General features: G+C 37.7%; 2 protein-coding genes across 3 annotated transcripts in view; both read left to right on the top strand.

Moving 5' to 3' along the window:
• Positions 1–10,868, top strand: part of EXOC1 (exocyst complex component 1) — a 31,105-nt gene extending 20,237 nt beyond the window's left edge. For both annotated transcript variants that reach the window (XM_074154331.1, XM_074154332.1), the window contains 8 exons: positions 693–856; positions 2,469–2,579; positions 3,072–3,148; positions 3,694–3,922; positions 5,087–5,270; positions 7,482–7,681; positions 9,196–9,390; positions 10,172–10,868. In XM_074154331.1, coding sequence (XP_074010432.1) covers positions 693–856; positions 2,469–2,579; positions 3,072–3,148; positions 3,694–3,922; positions 5,087–5,270; positions 7,482–7,681; positions 9,196–9,390; positions 10,172–10,324 — 1,313 coding nt within the window. In that variant the 3' untranslated portion in view covers positions 10,325–10,868. The remainder of the gene's footprint in view (positions 1–692; positions 857–2,468; positions 2,580–3,071; positions 3,149–3,693; positions 3,923–5,086; positions 5,271–7,481; positions 7,682–9,195; positions 9,391–10,171) is intronic.
• A 6,765-nt stretch (positions 10,869–17,633) lies between these two features.
• CEP135 (centrosomal protein 135) overlaps positions 17,634–18,546 on the top strand; it is a 31,396-nt gene continuing 30,483 nt past the window's right edge. Inside the window, exon 1 of the mRNA XM_074154512.1 lies at positions 17,634–17,746. Coding sequence (XP_074010613.1) covers positions 17,634–17,746 — 113 coding nt within the window. The remainder of the gene's footprint in view (positions 17,747–18,546) is intronic.

The following is an 18,546-nucleotide window of genomic DNA, read 5'->3' on the forward strand; positions in this document are numbered from 1 at the left end:
CATTGTTCTTGCGAGGCAAAAACGAAGCACGGCTGAAATGGCCCAACATAGAAGTTGAGAAGGTTTGCAGGTAAAGGCAAGATCTTTTGGTTTTCCCATGCTACTACTTGATCTAAAAAGTATGTTTGTACCAGAGAGCTTGTAATAGTTTTCCATTAGCAGTAGAGTTACTGTGGGATTGTAGATCCAGCAAAACAGCTGGAGCAAACTATGTACGCAAAAGGATGCTAACAGCAGAAAGGTCAAGTTCAAGATGAAAATGTGCCTGTGTGTATGTAAAGCTTTTAAAATTGTTCCCTCTTGTGGATTAATTCTTCTGCTCATGGCAGCCTTTGCCCCAAGTACATTCACAAAGATCATAACTGGTCTTTGCTTCCAAGCTTTCAAGCAGAATGTCTATCCCTGTAGATATTCCTCTATTTCACAGTTTTGTTCCTTTTATACCTTTTTCCATACTTTACAATGAGGGCTTATACAGTTACATTATACTTTGAAACTTGATGTATTTCAGTTACCTTGTAACGAGAAAAGAATATAGCAAAAGCATTTGCAGCTTAGACAAAAATTGAGTTGTTTGATTTTAATGTAGGACTGCTAGCAACACTTGATCTCATATATTCTGTAATGAACCTGTTCTTGACTATTTTATTCTGCCTTTGCTTCCCTCCTTCATTAGTGTCTTTATTTCACAGGTCTTCATGGAAGTTCTGGAAAACTGACTGGGTCTACTTCTAGCTTAAATAAACTCTCTGTTCAGAGTTCAGGAAACCGCAGATCTCAGTCATCCTCACTGTTGGATATGGGAAACATGTCCGCCTCTGACCTTGATGTGGCTGATAGAACAAAATTTGATAAGGTAAAGGCAAAACGTTGCATAGGATTCCTGCTTGGTTTTGTATTTGAAATGTTTTGCATATCCTTCTTGTATAGTTTAAAAATCTGTACTGATTAAACCTTAAAACATGCCAATTTCAAATTCTGTATGCCCACACAGCTAATAAAGACAGTTTCTAAGAAATACATAGATCAGAGTATTACACTCTGATTATAAGATTCCATTTAGTTCCTTTATATGCTTAGTGTGATCTGTAGAGAATATCAAGCATAAAAATGGTCTATTAAGTTTAAGCCAAATATGCATTTTTAAGCTAATAGGAATGAAATTGATGGTTTCTTCAACTGATTTTTTTTTTCTCGATACCAATGTTCATGTGTTCTGTTGTGTTTTGCCAGTATGTAAGTAAAAGATAAGAAAGCATAACCTTCTTTTAGCCAGGACTTGCACATGGCCCTAAAATTTTATTTATACCGGTTTCTTATCAAAGTTATCATCAGTTTTCAGCTAAGTTACTACTGGAGTGTCCTCAACATCTGTTTAAAAACCTGCTGTCTTCAGCATCTGTGGTGGTTCTTTTTCTTGAACCTTTAAAAGTGACAATACTCCTCAATTCTTGTTGAATTAACTCCTCCATACTGTGGAGGGAGAAGGAGCTGTTTTCAGAGTGACAGATAAAAATAATTTTCTTATTCTCTATTGAATTATTTGATAAAAGTTAGTATTTTTCTTCTGACTTCTTCAAATCCTTGCTCAGTGATTTTCTGGGAGGAGAAATTACATGCCTGAAATAGTTATTACACACCTGCAGCAGCAACTTGTCTAGAATTAAAATTATAGCTTTTAAAAACAATTTTATACAAATACAAGTATTGTGTGAATTTTTTCAACTTTTGAGTTATCTTTCACCTGCTGGGGACACGTGAATATGACTAATATATAGAGAGCTGTAAGCTATTGAGCTGACCTAGCATGTTTTTTTCTATTTCTATTCTTCTAGGGGAATTTTCAATAGTGTGGATTTACTATGTAGCTGGATTAGTTTCATTTATGTAAATCATTGCATGTCTTAATCCTTAAATACTTGCGGAGAATATTCTGTGTTGTGTAAAGATGACAGATTAGATGTCTAATGCCTGACTTACAATTTCAGTAGCTCATATGAATAAAATATTTTACTGAGTTTTTGCCAGAATTGTGTTTCATTTTAGATTAAATCTAAAAATCATGATGAATACTTCAATTTCAGTACAAAACCTGCTGTTAGTTTCTGTAGCAGCTACGTAGAAACGTTTTCTATGGAGCAGTTATCTTCTATGTACACAGTTTACCTGTTTTTCTTCCCTGAGGCTTTTAATTTTGTCTGTGACTAGAAAACTACTAGTTTTGGAAAAACACAGATCATTCTTTTGTTCCCAGTGTTATATGGATGAGAAGGGACTATGCTGAAGATGCTGATATCATTTTTAAAGATAAAAGGACAAGCTGTTTCCATTTCTATTTGGTAGAAATAAGCTTTCTAAAGCTTACTGAAGATAGAAAGCGTAAAATCCTGTGCAACAAAGAATTAAAATTAGTATTATTAACTGTTCATAGTATTTGGTGTGTTGATAACATATTTCTGTTTCTGTAGATTTTCGAGCAAGTATTAAGTGAATTAGAACCTCTGTGTCTGGCAGAACAGGACTTCATTAGTAAATTTTTCAAACTACAGCAACATCAGAGCGTCTCGGGAACAACGACGGTATGACTCTTCATTCTGTCACTGTAGTAAAAAATACTGACTAGGCCTCCTAAGGGACCCGTTTAAAAGATAACTTCTGAATTTATCTGGCAATTATGTGATGCAGGTGATCAATAAGTTGTTTTTTTTCTTTAGCTGGCAGAATCTGTATTTTTGGCTGAACAATACAAAAACTATTACAGAAGGACTAACGTGTTTCTTTTGCCATGGCTTTGTTTCCGCATAAGATTGCAATAAACACTTTGTCATGCTTTGTTGGAAGGCAGTGGGGAGTAGTAGTTGTGGATAGTGTTGTATTCTGGGGAACATGACTAGAAAACTACCAGAACCTTGCAAACCACTGTATTTGCTATTTTGAAAAAAAAAAAAAAAAACACAACCAAAAAACAAGCTGATAATTCTCTTAGTTTTGTCAGATATACTTATCACTTAAATACGGAATTGAACACAACCTTTCAGCTTCCTGTGTATACATGTTCCTTGTTCTTACAGAATGAAGCGGAGGAAATGGATGGAGGAACTTTATCTCGTTCATACCCGTCTGGTGTTCCACAAACAATATCATCTGAGTATGTGCTGCTTATTATTGATTTTAAAGCCTACATGTGGATTTATTTGGCATATTTTTCTTTATAATGATAAATTGTTCCCTTTTAGTGAAAATGAATAGTGAACTCTTAATTTGTACCTAAACACTGAATGTGTCGGTAAATATAAAAATGTTTGTCTGCAGGATGGATGTTTCTGTCTATGGTAGTATAAAAAAGATGCTTAATTCTTTAATAGTTTGCAGAGTGAAACTAGGCTCTTTAATATGTAAAATATGCTTTGGAAAATATGCTTAGCAAAGTTCTGAATTTGAGTGTGTGGTAGCTTCCACACAGAATATTTTTTTTTTTATATTTTATACCTGTGACTATTGATTTTTATTTTTGTTAATTGTGTGGCACTGGCATTTCTTCCCTTAGCAGCATTCTGAAAATCATGAGACTTGTCGAATGCAAATGAGACTACTATAGCAAATAAACTCATCCTAATAATGTTGTCAAGCAACATGTAAAATAACTTAGTAAACTGTCAAGAGTAATATTTTTATCTTATGTATTTTTAATAGGAAGGACATGATCCGGCAAATGATGACAAAAATATTTCGTTGTATTGAACCTGAGCTGAATAATCTTATAGCGCTGGGGGACAAGATTGATAGCTTTAATTCCCTTTATATGTTAGTTAAGATGAGCCATCACGTATGGACAGCACAAAATGTGGACCCAGCTTCCTTTCTCAGCACAACGCTTGGAAACGTTTTGGTGACTGTCAAAAGGAACTTTGATAAATGCATTGTAAGTTCTTTAGTTATTCTGATTAAGCAACTATAATATGGGAAGCCTGCTCTCACTCGGTTTGATTTTTGTGTTTGTCTATAGTTAAATTTTTGCTTTTAATTTGAAGTGAAAATGAGTAACTTTATTGCTCTTCTTCTGGCCAAACCTTTAAAAAAAGAAAAACTAATTGGTGGTTGTGTTTGTTTTTCTTCTCCATTCCAGTTTTCTTCAATAATTAGCTATTTGTAAGAAATGTGACCGCTCACTCACTGCTGCGAGCTATTTGACATGTTTAGTTGTTTGTTTAAACTTGTGCTCTTACTGAGATTACTGAAGTCAGCCAAGTAAACTATAGTTCTCTGCTATTTTTTACTTACCAAAACAAAACCTCATGGACTAATGTGGGTTCTGCTTTTCCCCTTTGAGCATAACATGCCAAATAGACATCTCTTCCACGTGTTCAGTTATTTCTATCTTATAGCTAACAAAATTTTGGTTTAGATAAAATGGCAAATCTTTTGGCAGTAGCAAAGGCAACTTCTACTGTCAGAAATTTCCTTTTGCTAATACGATATGACCATTATATGAAATATGGCAACTTTAGTGAAAACATAGTTGTGGTATAACTTTTTTTTTATTGTCATAAATGTAATTTCACTCTAGACCAACATAGTAAGACTCAGCATTCTTGATCGACTTAATGCTTAAAATATTTTGAAGCTGATTTTTTTATTGTTGTACTCAGAAATAAAATTTCAGCAGAAGATTAGAGAAACTTCCTGTAGCAAGAGCAATTGTTAGCTTGGCTGAATCAGAAAAGCGAAGTTCCTTGTTAGATTGAATGAAAATTGTTAATTGCTTCTGGTGGATAAGTTTGTTCATTTTTGTTCGTTTGTTTGTTTTTCCTTAGTATTAACTAAGTAAATAAAGAAGAATAAAAGCTGCAAAGTTTTACTTGCCCATCTTCCTTTTTACCTTTCCAATTATTTTATTTCTTAAGAAATTTTTAAGGGTAAAAAGGGATGAAGACTAATTAGATATACTATTTGAAAGATAAAATTATTTCCATGTTTGACTAAATATCAGGTTTTGGTATGTCTGCATTTTTCTTTTCTTTTACTAGTTGTTACATGGTCTGGAGTCATATTAAAAGCTAACATCTGTTCTTGTTTTAAATTTAAGAGTAATCAAATGAAGCAGATGGATGAAGTAAAAATCTCAAAGAAGAGTAAAGTTGGGATCCTTCCGTTTGTTGCTGAATTTGAGGAGTTTGCAGCCCTCGCTGAATCAATTTTCAAAAACGCAGAACGACGAGGAGATCTAGATAAAGCCTACATAAAACTTATTAGAGCTGTTTTTGTCAGTGGTAGGTCTTCTGAGATTGTCACAGTTACTAAAATGATTGTTTCCTCCTATTTATATATAATTTTGCTCCAATTAACAGATATTTTTTTTAAGACTTTCTGTTGCAAGCCATGTGACTGATACTGTGCTGAAATTTTGGTTATGTATTTTATCAGTAGGAGAGCTAGTGTAAACCTTTTGATTGTAATATACTTTTTAAGAGCAAACTGTAGATGCTTCCCTTTGTACTTACATGTAAAGCAACTTTCAGTTCTGACAGAGGGAAGTGGTTAAGACTCTGGAAGGAGAGAGGAGATGGCAGCAACACGACATGCTCAATCTGAAGTGGTTTCCTGTCTTTTCTCCCCCAGTGTAGCTTAAACGAGATGAATCTGGATGGGATCCCTGGCATTTGGCCCTAATACATCTCCACAGCCCTGTCTAAAATAAATCATTTCTGGATATGAATTTGACCCTTTCTTGGCAGATTAGGTTCTTTGTGTCCTAGCCTGAGACAGCAGAATGTCAGGCATTGTCAGGCAACAGCCTTGTTCTATTGCTTTTACTTAACATTTAAAAAAAATAGCAAAGGGGGTAGGGGGGAATGCAAGCCAATGAACTCTGAAAAAAATGTCCTTCCCTTTTAAAATGGGGGAGACACAGATGGACGGACCACTCCGTACTGATTTACCTGCAAATTTTCAAACAAGTCTTCATATAGTAATTCCCAACCACTGAGACTTTTACCTCATTTTTTGGGGAAGATTGGGCAAGAGGAGACAGTAGCGGCAGTAAAGCTAGTCTGAGGAAATTACAGCATAGTGGTTCTGAACATATTAGGAAATCGTGAAGAGACATTACTTCATAGTACAGAAGACTAGAGTCCATATGTAGTCAGCAGGAGCATCCCACCTGATGGGACAGTAAATTTTGAAAATGTTTTTTATTTGATTGAGTCCAACTTTTCTGTCCTTAAGAATTTACTCTTCAAGTGGTAAAACTAAGCAAACACCAATAGACAGGCAAAACTATCCAATGATAATTATTATAGGAAGAATTTTGAAATGTGTGTTTTAAAAGGGGTTCAAAGTGATGCCAGTCAAACCCCGAAGAACTAAACTAAATCTGTTTCAGTTTCGGTACAGAGCAAATTTAAAGAAACAAAGAATTACGTTGGGGGAGGATAAGGGATAGAAGTAAAGAATGAAGATGAAACAAAGATAAAATTATGTACAAAACCAGTGCAAGCAGTATGTTTAGTGCAGCAGGATATTTTATTTACAAGTAATGTTTGAAACAGGTCAGAAAGATGATACACTTCAGGTAAAATTGCCAGGGGGTGTGGTGTAGAAAATTATATGGGAAGAACAAAATTGGCAGTAGCAGACTTTTCCTAGTTGGCAATTCACTGTTCTGACTGAAATTAATGTGATCTTTATTGATACTCTGGTGCCCAGGATCACTTTCTTGGTGAGCATCCTGGTAATCTCAGCAAAATGATTAACGGATGAATGGGCATAGAGACTCAATTGCATTCTTGGTTGAAGCCTTCCTCTTTCAGCCTGATCTAAGGTGCAATAAGGGAGTGATAAGTAGAATTTCTTTTGCCTGCCCTGGGTTTTTTTTTGGGGGGTGTGAAATTAAGAGACCTATGTGCGGCATTATCCATTTTTATTATTAAATTTGGGGATTGACAGTAACTTTGACCATAAAACTAATAAGCAAAAATTGAGAGACTGAGAAGTACATTTTAAAAGAACCCACTGCCTTATTGAAGATTTCTGTTCCAGCAAAGAGGGGAATCAATTTTCTTTGATTTTTCTTAAATAGTTTAAGAAATAGACTTTACTGAAATAGATTTGTCATGTGAAATTTATTAGGGGTAATGAAAGCATGCTTGTAAGCCTCCACAGAATGTGGGTTGTTTCTCACTTATGTAAATGACCATATGTAGTCGCTATTTTGTATCTCCTTATAAGTGACTTTTTTAGCATACAAATTTCATGGTCTTAGAGTCTGTACGTGTCTGTCTCTTTTTTGAAGGTTCTCAGATATTTATTTATTTAGTGGCCGTTGTGACCTTCATTCATACAAATGGTTATCATTGACATATAATCCAAAATTCCTTTTTCTGAAAGTATTATGGTTATTGGTTATGGGTTTTTTTCTGAATTTGCTTGTCCTTTGGTTGTCCTTTTGGTATTTTAAGTATTTTGTTTCCTTTTTCTTTCAGTTGAGAAAGTAGCTAATGAAAGCCAGAAAACACCCAGAGATGTAGTCATGATGGAGAACTTCCATCATATTTTTGCAACACTTTCTCGCTTGAAAATTTCATGTCTTGAGGCTGAGAAAAAAGAAGCCAAACAGAAATACACTGATCATCTTCAGTCTTATGTAATCTACTCACTCGGACAGCCTCTTGAGAAATTAAATGTAAGTAGATTTGAGTTTATATACATTTAAGTGGTACAGAGTAGTCTTTCTCAAGTGTGTAGTTTGCACTCTTTATCACTGCATCTATCCTAATGTCTCTTTTGTTATTTTAGACTCAGGCATGCCTGGCAAGAGTACTCTACTCATAAGGGTAACAGTCTTGGATGAAAATAACCAAATTTTTTCATGGCAATTAATCGTATTGTCTAAAAAGCAGTTGTGCCTTAAGCAAATGGTTTTGAGGAAGGAAAGCGCGAGGGGAAAAGTAATGAGGAGTTTGGGGATAACTTTTCCCACCTCAACTGCAGAGAAAATTACTGTAGTTTCTGAACTGTTCAATAATAAGAAAAGTTTTCGGAAAGTTTGTACATTCAAAGTTGAACTGTTAAACTGAATGCTGACTTGAGTTCAGACTCATTTCTGCCCACAGAATTTTTCTCACTGTTCATTGCTTTTTCTGTAAGCAGGATTTCAGCCATTCATTTCCTGAAAAGTCTAAGATGTATTCTTTTTTTGAAAATTAAAATGCTTTATTGCTGCTTCCCACTAGTGGGTTGACTCTGGGCAGCACCGAAGCTGCCATTTAACTAACTGCTTGCTCGCCCCACCCTCCCCAAACAGCACGGGAAGAGAATAGGAAGAGGAAAAGTGAGAAAACTTGGGAGTGGAGATAAAGACAGTTTAATCAGTGAAAGGGAGAGAGAGGAAAAAAAAAGATGATGCAAAGACAGTCACTCACTACTTCCCACAAGGAGAGCGATGCCCAGTCAGTTTCTGAGCAACAGCCACCTTGAAGACAATCACCACCTCCACCCCCTCCTCTAACCCTAATTTTTATAGCTGAGCATGATGTTACGTGCTATGGAATACCTGTTCAGCAATAACTAAAACATTGGTGTGTTGTCAGCCCTGTTTTAGCCACAAAATCAAAACCCAGCACCATACAGGCTGCTATGAAGAATTTTAACTCTGTCCTGCCGGGCCCAGTGCACTATTTCAAATGATGTTGTGGCTCTACACGCATGTTCACAGGCACACTGCCCTCTGTTCTTTATTGTGTTGGGCCAGCTGATGCGGGGCAGTGAGAAGAGAGGTCAATTATGAACAAATACTGCTGCTGTGTAATTAATGGTTTAAGCAGAGAAATTCCTATTCAAATGCTTACTCAGGTTATCCGAAAGATCCAGTAATTTCCCAGGCTATGGCCTCATTACTTGAGGATTCTGATGCTGATTCAGTACTAGTTACAGGGTTGCAAAGAAAAGCTTGATTGCTTCGAAAAATTACTGATTTCAGTTTTTATGCGAGTACTTCAACTGCTGTGTTGTTGGGCTGTGCTTTAATGTTTATAGCTGAGCAAATTTAAAAAAAAAAACAAACCGCAAACCAAAAATAGGAGAACACAACATTTGTCAAGCAGAATAAAGAATAAAGACTTAACTACACATATGCTTGTCAAATTAATTAATTAGCTTAGATTTGTGATAATCATTAATGCTGTTATTGCTTGTTAGCATTTTTTTGAAGGTGTTGAAGCTCGTGTGGCACAGGGTATACGAGAAGAGGAAGTAAGCTATCAACTGGCTTTTAATAAACAAGAGCTTCGTAAAGTTATAAAGGAATATCCCGGTAAGGAAGTGAAGAAGGGACTGGATAATCTCTACAAGAAGGTAGATAAACATCTCTGCGAAGAAGAAAACTTACTTCAGGTAAACTAAATCATGGCTTAAAAAGCTTGTAATGTTTACACAAAGGCTTTTATTATGCTTTTGCATATGCATTCTGTGAGAAGTGCCTACCTGCAGCACAACTCTGGAAAATCCTGATTTCTGAGTGGAGTTTTTTTATAATCCCGCTCTGATTCTATTTGTTGTAACGTTGATTTGAACTGTGGTGGTAGAGAGAGAGTTTAGAAAGAAACTTCCTTTAGGATTCCCCATTAATGGATGATACTGGAAGTGGAGAGAACTAGATTTAAATGAACTGTTAACCCGATATGAAATTTAGCTGGTACGCTATAGCAGAATATACTTTCAGTTACATCTTTTCTGATAGTTCTATTATCTAAGTTTTTTTTCTTATACTCTGTAAGCTTTCTCACTGGAATAAATGATAAGCAGATTGAAGAGTTAAGCATGTATTAACAGCTTTTTAAAGTCTGAAGAGTGGATTAGTAGCGCTGTTCTGCTTTGGGGTGTTTTCCTTAAAGACAAAGGCAATACCTCTTTTAGGGCATCTTTTTTACTAGTTTCTGCTTTTCAGATTTGGTAGGAGTCATGTAAACATTAAAGATCTTAATGGGTAAAACCAGTCTTTTCTTTTTTTTTTTTTTTTTTTTAATGCAGCAACTCAGTTTACTGAACTTTGTTGTTAGCAAGGTTTAGTTTTCAAATGACACCTGAACTGAGAATCAATTCATGAGCCAATGTTTTGCAGTTCACATATAGTGTATCGTTCCAGTTGACACTTCCTGAAATTTTTCTTTGGCAGGTCGTGTGGCATTCCATGCAGGATGAGTTTATACGACAGTACAAGCACTTTGAAGGGCTGATAGCTCGCTGCTATCCTGGATCAGGAATTACTATGGAATTCACTATACAGGATATTTTAGACTACTGCTCCAGTATTGCACAGTCTCATTAAGCTCCAGAAGGGGAAAGAGAAGCTGGCGAAGTGTGTGCCTGTGTATAAGAGAATCAAACACTATAAATGCTATTTGTTTTTTTTTTTTAAAAGGTGGATTTCCATGTGTATGTGTAAGTTACCTGTCATGTATGTCAAATTACACTCCTGCTTCAAACGTCTTTCGGGGCAAAATGAAACCTCCGGGGATTTGTTGCTCTTCTACTGAGTTGAAGTACTGTTTGAAAGCATTAATTCTGTGAAACACTTGGGATATCGTTTCTCCCTTCCCCTACTGTTCAGATACTTTTATTTATAATCCCTTCTCTTGCTAAAAGCAGTGAGCACTACCTTTGTAATAAGCAGAAAGGATACTACTGTTTTCACTAATATTTTTGCATCTTGGAAATTATGTAAGCATTAAAGACTATCAAATCTTTTCACTTCCTCGTTCTAGAAAGTATGGATTTGGAACCTTATGCAGTGGGAATACTGAAATCATGTTCTGAGGTGTATTGTGACTATGGCCATAATTCTTAATTAAACTGTGTTCATCGTATTCTTTATTTCTGTGAAGTGTTATTTCGAAAAGGTGAGAATGCAGAGGTATTTCTATTGCTTTGACTCTGGGCACTGAAGGCAAATTGATGTATTTCTCAACACATATTTTTTCCCTTTAGTAAGTATGATGTAGCGTGAGTACACTCCCACCTCACGTAACGCCTTCCTCCTTTTGGATCCGGGATCTAGTTTTTATTTACAGCTTGAGGAAATTGCCGAGTTGTTGGATGGAGCTGGGGTGCGTGTAGAATAGAAGCAGGCACAATAAAGGTCAATGTGCAGACAGAGGTAAGGTTTTGGGGGTTCAGATGCAAGAGTGAAAAGCAAAAAACAGTAATATGAATATTATAAAACTAACCTGCTAGATGGCAATTTGGCAACATTGAGGGGCCTGGATTTGGGCGAGCATACAGAATCATGGAATTGTCAGAGTTGGAAGGGACCATAGAGACCATCTAGTCCAACTCCCCTGCTGAAGCAGGATTGCCCAGAGCATGTCAGAGCATGTTACTCAGGACTGCATCCAGGCGGGTCTTGAAAATCTCCAAAGGGGATTCCACAACCTCCCTGGGCAGCCTGTTCCAATGCTCTGTCACCCTCACCATAAAGAAGTTCTTCCTCATATTTGAATGGATCTTCCTGTGTTCCAGCTTGTGCCCGTTGCCCCTCGTCCTGTCACTGGGAACCACTGAAAAGAGTCTGGTTCCATCCTCCTTCAACCCACCCTTCAGATACTTATAAGCATTGATAAGGTCTCCCCTCAGCCTTCTCTTCTCCAGGCTAAAGAGTCCCAGCTCTTTCGGCCTTTCCTCATCAGGGAGATACTCCAATCCCTCAATCATCTTTGTTGCCCTAGGACTTACATCTTGCAGCTCACTGAATCCTCGTTGTCTTTTGATTACTAACATAAAATACTTGATCCAGGTTGTATATAACCTCCTTACAGCGTCTTTGCAGGTGACAAAAGGTCGCTGAAGCACCACCACGGGCAGAAATTCCCTTAAACTAGTGTAGCCGGCCTCTAAATGAGGCCTGCCCGTCGCTCTGACATCACGACCTGCGCTCCCTGCAGACCGGCCTCACCTGCGAGGCAGCAGGCAGTCAGTGCAAATAAGACCCCCTGGAAAAGCCTGTCTCTCCCTTACGGCTGCCACCGGAGCTAAGCCGTCGTCATGAATGTCGTCATCCCTTCTCGGCATCAGCTCCTCCCTCAGTCCGCCAGCGCACCTCCCTGCGCCGCTGGGGAGGCAGCTCCACGCTCCGCTCGCAGCCCGCCTCGTGCACTTCTTGCCCTGACGTCAGAGAGCGAGGGGTTTGTCCCCTCTAACGTCAAAAGGCGGCCAGCAGAAACCCCGCCTGCGTCACCGTGCCCCGTCCCCTCCGCGCGAGGGCTGCCGGGCGGGCGGCGGGGATTGGCTGGGCGGCTCGGCGGGCGCGGGCGCGTGCCCCGTTGCCGAGGCGACGGGGCGGAAGCGGCCGTTGCTGCGCGGCGCCATTTTCAAACCGGCGGTGCGGCCTAAGCGGCTGCACGGGGGCTGGGGAGCGGCGGGGCCGGGTGTCCGGCAGGGGAAGGAGGAGGGTGCTGCCGGCGGGACCGGGGCTCCTCGCGGGCGGGCGGCGGCTAGCTTGGGCTCCCAGCCTGGCCTCCGGCGGCGCCGGCACCACGCCGGCCTCTCCTTCCCTCAGGTATCTGCAGCCCCCCCGCCCCTTCCCTGCCGGAGCTGCATCTCTGCCGAAGCCTCACTGAAACGTCTCGGCTGCTCCTTATCAGCTCGCCCTGCGAGAATTTGCTTTTAACGGTATGCCTGGTAAGACCGACCCGGAGGGAGGGTGGAAAAAGTAAAAATAAACCTGTTTCAAAAGGGACTGGCCACCCTTCTGTGCTTACGGATTGGGGGTGCTGAAAGGGCCAGAAAGCTTCCAGTTTGGGGAGATGGGTGATAACCCAGGCTCGTAATCGGTAGGGTTTTCTTGTACTGTAACATAAACTTGCAGGTTTTGGTGACTCTTTGAAGAAGAAATCTCTTTTTCTAGAGCGAGAGTTATTGTTCTATTGGCAAAGTGGCGACACTTCCTATCAAACGTGGTGTGTGAATATCTAGCCAGAAGCGAGCTCCCAGCAGATCAGCCTGGAAACAGACTTTGAGGAGTGCAGACTTATTCAGCATATCTTGAAAACAATGCTGCATTTACAGCATTTCACAACGCAACCTTTGGCATCCATGGACTGTATAGAGGCACATATGGGAGCATTACTATGGTCAAATGGTTAGTCCACTAGGTGCCTTTTTTACCTGGGTGAAAACAAAAAAATGCATTTTGGTATTTCCCAGAACTGAGACTGGAAACTCCAGTTCATAATTGTCTTTGGTGTTAATCTTATATACTCAATAAAGAAATTGATTTCATAGCATACAAATTTGTCCATGCTAATTTCTTTGTCTCCTATTGTCAGCTATGTAGTTTTATCTTTCTTTGATGTGGCTCAATGACCATATTATGTCTTCCATGGCTAAGATACATCTTTGCTGTGCTTTGTTATCATTACATTTTCTTATTGATAACACAAGTATTGCATCTGGAACAGTTCTTAGCCTGTACTCACCATGAAGTTTGCTGCATTGTTTTCAGACTGGAAGGAGAGCTTCAATCTGTTAATGCTTTTCTGTTTCATATTTCACCTGTAATGGTTAGTCCAAAACCTATTAACATTGCTTTTTTCACATGATTTTATGCAAATTGATTCTATACTTGTACCCTAAAAGAATGGGGTTTGAAGTTCCATTATTGCCCATCTTCCACGTCAGTGTTCAATTTCAGTCACTGGTGACTTAGAACAACAGGGAACAGTTCACAGGTGCTAAATGTGTCTGTTTCATAAACACCTAGGTCTTCAAAAGACTGCTTACAACTAACTAGGCATGTCACAAAATGAAGCATGTGAAAGTTGTCATCTTAGCAGCCTTCATGAACAAAGGCTCGTGAAAAAATGAGGCTATTGCCTCTGAATATCTTCTGTGAATAACTGAAAGATGCACTCATTATCAAGGCATCTTGATAAATTCTTGACTGGAAATGCCCTGTTTAAAGTACCGTTTAATTTTCCCTTTTTGTTTATCTGATTTTCTGTTTTTCATCTAAATTGGAAATTATATTTTCTTCCTAGTGGCGCTAAATTGCATGATGTGAACTATTCATGCAGCTAACATAGCCTGTCTCGTGGGAAACACCAAATTTGTTACTTTCCAGTTCTTTGCAAGTTTACAGACATATCTAATAAGTTCAACATGCCTTTCATCATGACTCCATCATGATTCACAAGGCTATTAAGTTTCTTTAAAGAAAAGGATATTCTGGATTGGGTTGGTTGGGTAAGAATGATGTAGAAAACTTGGATTTCCAAAAAGCTTTTCTCAAGGCTTTTTCCCAGAAGCTTTTAAGAAAGCAGGTTTCCTTCAGCAATGGAGAAAAGGTCATTTAATAGCTCACTCAGTGATTAAAAGAATGGGTAGAAAGTACTGCCTTATGATGAATGTGCAGATTTTATGTTGTTTAACACTCATCTGTGATCTGAAAGAATAGGTTGAACAGCGAGGGACAAAATTTTCTCGTTGTATGGATGTGTTAAGAGCAGTCCAAGAGTTGCAAGAAGAGTAGCACTGGACTGAGTAATAAAGTGGGAGTTAAGTAACAGTGTTAATAAAGGCAAAGTGATACGCATCATATGCTCTAAAGTGGCAGTTACCACTCAGAAAAAGATATGTTAGTGTCACTGTGAATGCATCTAACTGATTCTTTAGAGTAATTTATGAATGGTAAGTAGGAGTTGTTATAAATAGTGAAGGTTACAGCAAAGTATCTTTGTGGCTGCTCAGAGTGATCTTACTCTCAGAAAAAGCAAGAAAAAGAGACAACCTGTACAAGATACTAGAAAATTTTGGAAAATAGATTTCCTAAAGATGCCAGCATGAATGACTGAAAGCATGACAAAGGAACGATTATTTAGTATGTCTCACAATTAAAAGAGAAAAAAAAAAAAAAGGATGGGGGACACAAACACCCTTGAATTTATGATATACTTTTCGAGACATATGGTTAAAATTAGGGATTCATTGCCACAGGCTATTTCAATGTAAAAGTGCAAAAGATTCAAGAAAGCAATTAGACGTGTCTGAGAAAGGGCTGTCAGGTACTACTATAATGATTTAAGTTCAACTTTAGGCCTATCGAGTCCCTGTAGGGACTGTAGGATTATGGAAATAGAAGGTATGTAGGAGTAAGATTTGGCTCATGTTTTTTGTTTTTGTACTCTAGCCATGGCATCTGTCAGAGATACGGGGTATTGGGTGAAACTGATCTTGGATTCAACTGTCATATAATCATTTTATATTTCCAGAAAAACGAACTTTCCTGATAGGGATGTTACTAGATATTTTCGGATGTTGTAATAAGACTAGTGATGGACTTTAAGTTTAGGGTATGAGTTTTATGCTATGGTTGTCTGTAATGACAGAGGTCCAGAATTACTGACATCATTTCTTTCCAATAAAGAGCATATAACGATGATTGTCTTTGAAGGCTTTTATATCTGTGTTAAGCTCTCTGAAATAATGACCCTCAGTTCTCCTTCTTACTTAACTTCCTGGACGCCTTTTGGACTTATACTCTAGCTACTCATTTCCTGGTCTAATTTTGGATCGGTTGTGGCTCTAGGGAATGTAAGATAATACCCTTTCTTGTTTGATACTGGTGGCAATAAAGTCCTGAATTAAAAGTTCTCAGTCTTCAGGAAGGAGAGTGATCCAACCAGAAAGCTGTTGGTACCTCTCAATATTAGAGTGTGTTTAGGTAACTACACCTCACTTAACTGTCCATTGCAGTGATTTAGCAAGATCCTGTATCTACTTCCTAGCCACAGTTACTGCAGTGCTAACATCTGTCCGTTTATTTTCTCCACAGTTACTGTAGAAAAAGTTTATTCCCTTACAAGCTGTGACAGTTTTGTTCTTGATGTTTCTTTTGTAAAACTTTCTCAATACGATTAGTAGAAAAATTCTTTCTCTTTCCAAAACACAAGCTATTAAATCAAGTCTGATGAATTATTTTAAACTAATTGAACCTTTTTAACTGATAGGGTTCTTCTTAAAGAATTCAACTGAATTCAACACATAATCCTCAATATTAATGCAGAAGTACCAAGGTCTCATCACTTTTGGCTTTAATCTTTGGCTGCCAAAGGAGAAGAAAGAGCATTTATTACATCTCAGTACATTGACTTCCACTTAGTACATTGACAATTACTATTTAGTGGAAGGAAGTGTGCCTGTTCCTCCTTCAGCCATCCCAGTACAATATGTAAGGGATTGTTCTCCATGCCGCTACCTAATATCTCAACATCCTGAACCTCTTTAAACAAACATTTTGGTGGTACCTGGAACAGATGCTGTACTCAAAAGGCCGGTGATTTTCTCTCATCCATGGAGAAGTACCTGGCAACCAGAGTCCCGTTGCTAGACTTATTTGTAGTGTTTTGATACAATGAGATGAAATCATGCTTTCCAGCATCGAACGTGAGAAAAACTTGCATGTTTTCTCATCATATTATTCATAAATAATTTTATTTTCAAATACCTACATATATTTATTTAATACATTTTTAAAATCCGGGGATTTGTGAGGCAGCATGGTTTAAATGATATCTATTTTATCCCCTTTATCTCCCCTCTATCTCATAGATGCACACGCTTCCTCAGATCGGTAGCTTGGCTGCTGAGGTCTTTGCAGCCAGTAGGTTAATACTGAAACTTCAGAAGAAATGTGAGGGAAAATGTTTTATGGAAATAACTATTTTTCAAAAATATTTCTAGCTATTGAAGAGATGTTTTCACATATTGAGGAGCATCAGCTTCAGTATTCCGTTTCTTTTCTCATTCTATCTCTAAATCCAGAAGGACATAATGATGTAAAAATTCTTCCTCCCTCAAATGTACATGGCAAAACCAAAATTCTCATCTGGATTCAGATACAGTAGTGCTGATCCAGCCCTTTTTAGATCAGGTTAGTAATAAAAAGATAACTAATCAGTCAAAAGCAAAAAACCCCCTCTGATCCTTGAACTGCATTTTCCAGGAAAAGATGCAAGTAGAACTATAGTACACCAGTGGATTTTTTCTTTCCTGTCTTCCTTCATAGAAAAAGAGATGTTCAAAGTTAATCTGGCTTTAAAATTTTACACATTTTATGCAATTTTACAAATGGTTGGCAGAAGTTAAGTACTTCCTTGTAAACTGAAAGAAAGAATTATATCTGAAAGAAAAAAAGTATATGGAGTTTTTGAGAATAATCTGTCAATTTGCATTGTGGAAGATTCCATGATTCAAAAAAATCAGAATTTAGTTCTTAGTCTTCCCACAGAAAGATTTTTTTCAGAGTTCAGTTCTTACATACTCGTACCGGAGAGAAAAACTTATGTTCATGCTCTAAGATGTTAGAAAAGAGAAAACTAATTGCCATGGCAAATATTTTCTTTTTAAAGAAATAACGTAAATATGTTTAAAACTTTTTAGTTGCACCATGATTCTCTTTTGGTTTACTTAAATTTTAAGGACATGCTTATGCACTATATTTCCTACACAAAAAATGTTTTTTTTTCTATTACTTTTTTCTATATTATTCCTTCTTTAAAGGACAAGTGCTGTAACAGACAATCTTTTGCAGGTGTCCTATTTTTCTTGACCGTGACAAAAGCTGATTTGGAGGTGTGTTTACAATGACTGCAACTGCAGAGCGAAGATTCATTAATCTCAGGAAACGACTAGATCAACTGGGCTATCGGCAACCATTGGGAGTGGAGAGTTTACCTTTGGTGGAAAAGCTTTTTAGGTATTTAGAAGGAGATTCATTAATAAACATAGTTATCATGTAGTAGGTATTGTTTGATTTTTGACGTATAAGGGAGAATGCTTAGTCTGAAGATTGTTTTCTGGCAATATTCCAGAGCTAACATTCAGTTCTTGTGTATGATGAAGTCAAATAGGTTTGCTTAAGTGATGAGAATATCTTAAGATCCCATTTAATTCAGTAGAATTGTTTCTAAGATCTATGGTCTAGGAAAATTCAAGTTTTCTAACCTCGTAAGAGAGCCAAGATTAGTCACTATTCATATGTGTTTAAAGGACATATTCTTATAAATGGTTGTATTAAAGAATAATTCCTGTTGTCTGTATTGTGACTTAAAATAAAACATTCACAGCTCTGCTTTTTATGATCTTATTTGGAGAAGTTTAAATTTTCTATCTCTGCAGCTTTTACAGGACACATAACAGAAGAAAAATTTTCAGATGACCTTCTTAATATATCTGCCATTTCCTGGCTTTGCTGTGATTACAAGCATAGTAATTTCCATCCTAATCCAGTTATATTTGGCTAAAGGTGCAAGTGTAGGTATTCTGGTTCTATTGCTCTCGATCATATAATACAGATGGGAGAACCGTAGGGAGGCAGATGTGGAGTAATCTGCCTTCAACATTAAGTCTCATTCTGGTGTCTTAACAGGTTTAATCTCTCAGTCACTGACTTTGATATTAATTTCACAAAAACGTTTATAGCTACTTATTACTAGTCTCTCTTATGGAGCTTCTGATCTCCATATAAATAATAGTTACCTTCTGGCCTTTTAAATT

The sequence above is a fragment of the Numenius arquata genome, chromosome 10 (genome assembly GCF_964106895.1).
Source record: "Numenius arquata chromosome 10, bNumArq3.hap1.1, whole genome shotgun sequence".
Taxonomy (NCBI): Eukaryota; Metazoa; Chordata; class Aves; order Charadriiformes; family Scolopacidae; genus Numenius; species Numenius arquata.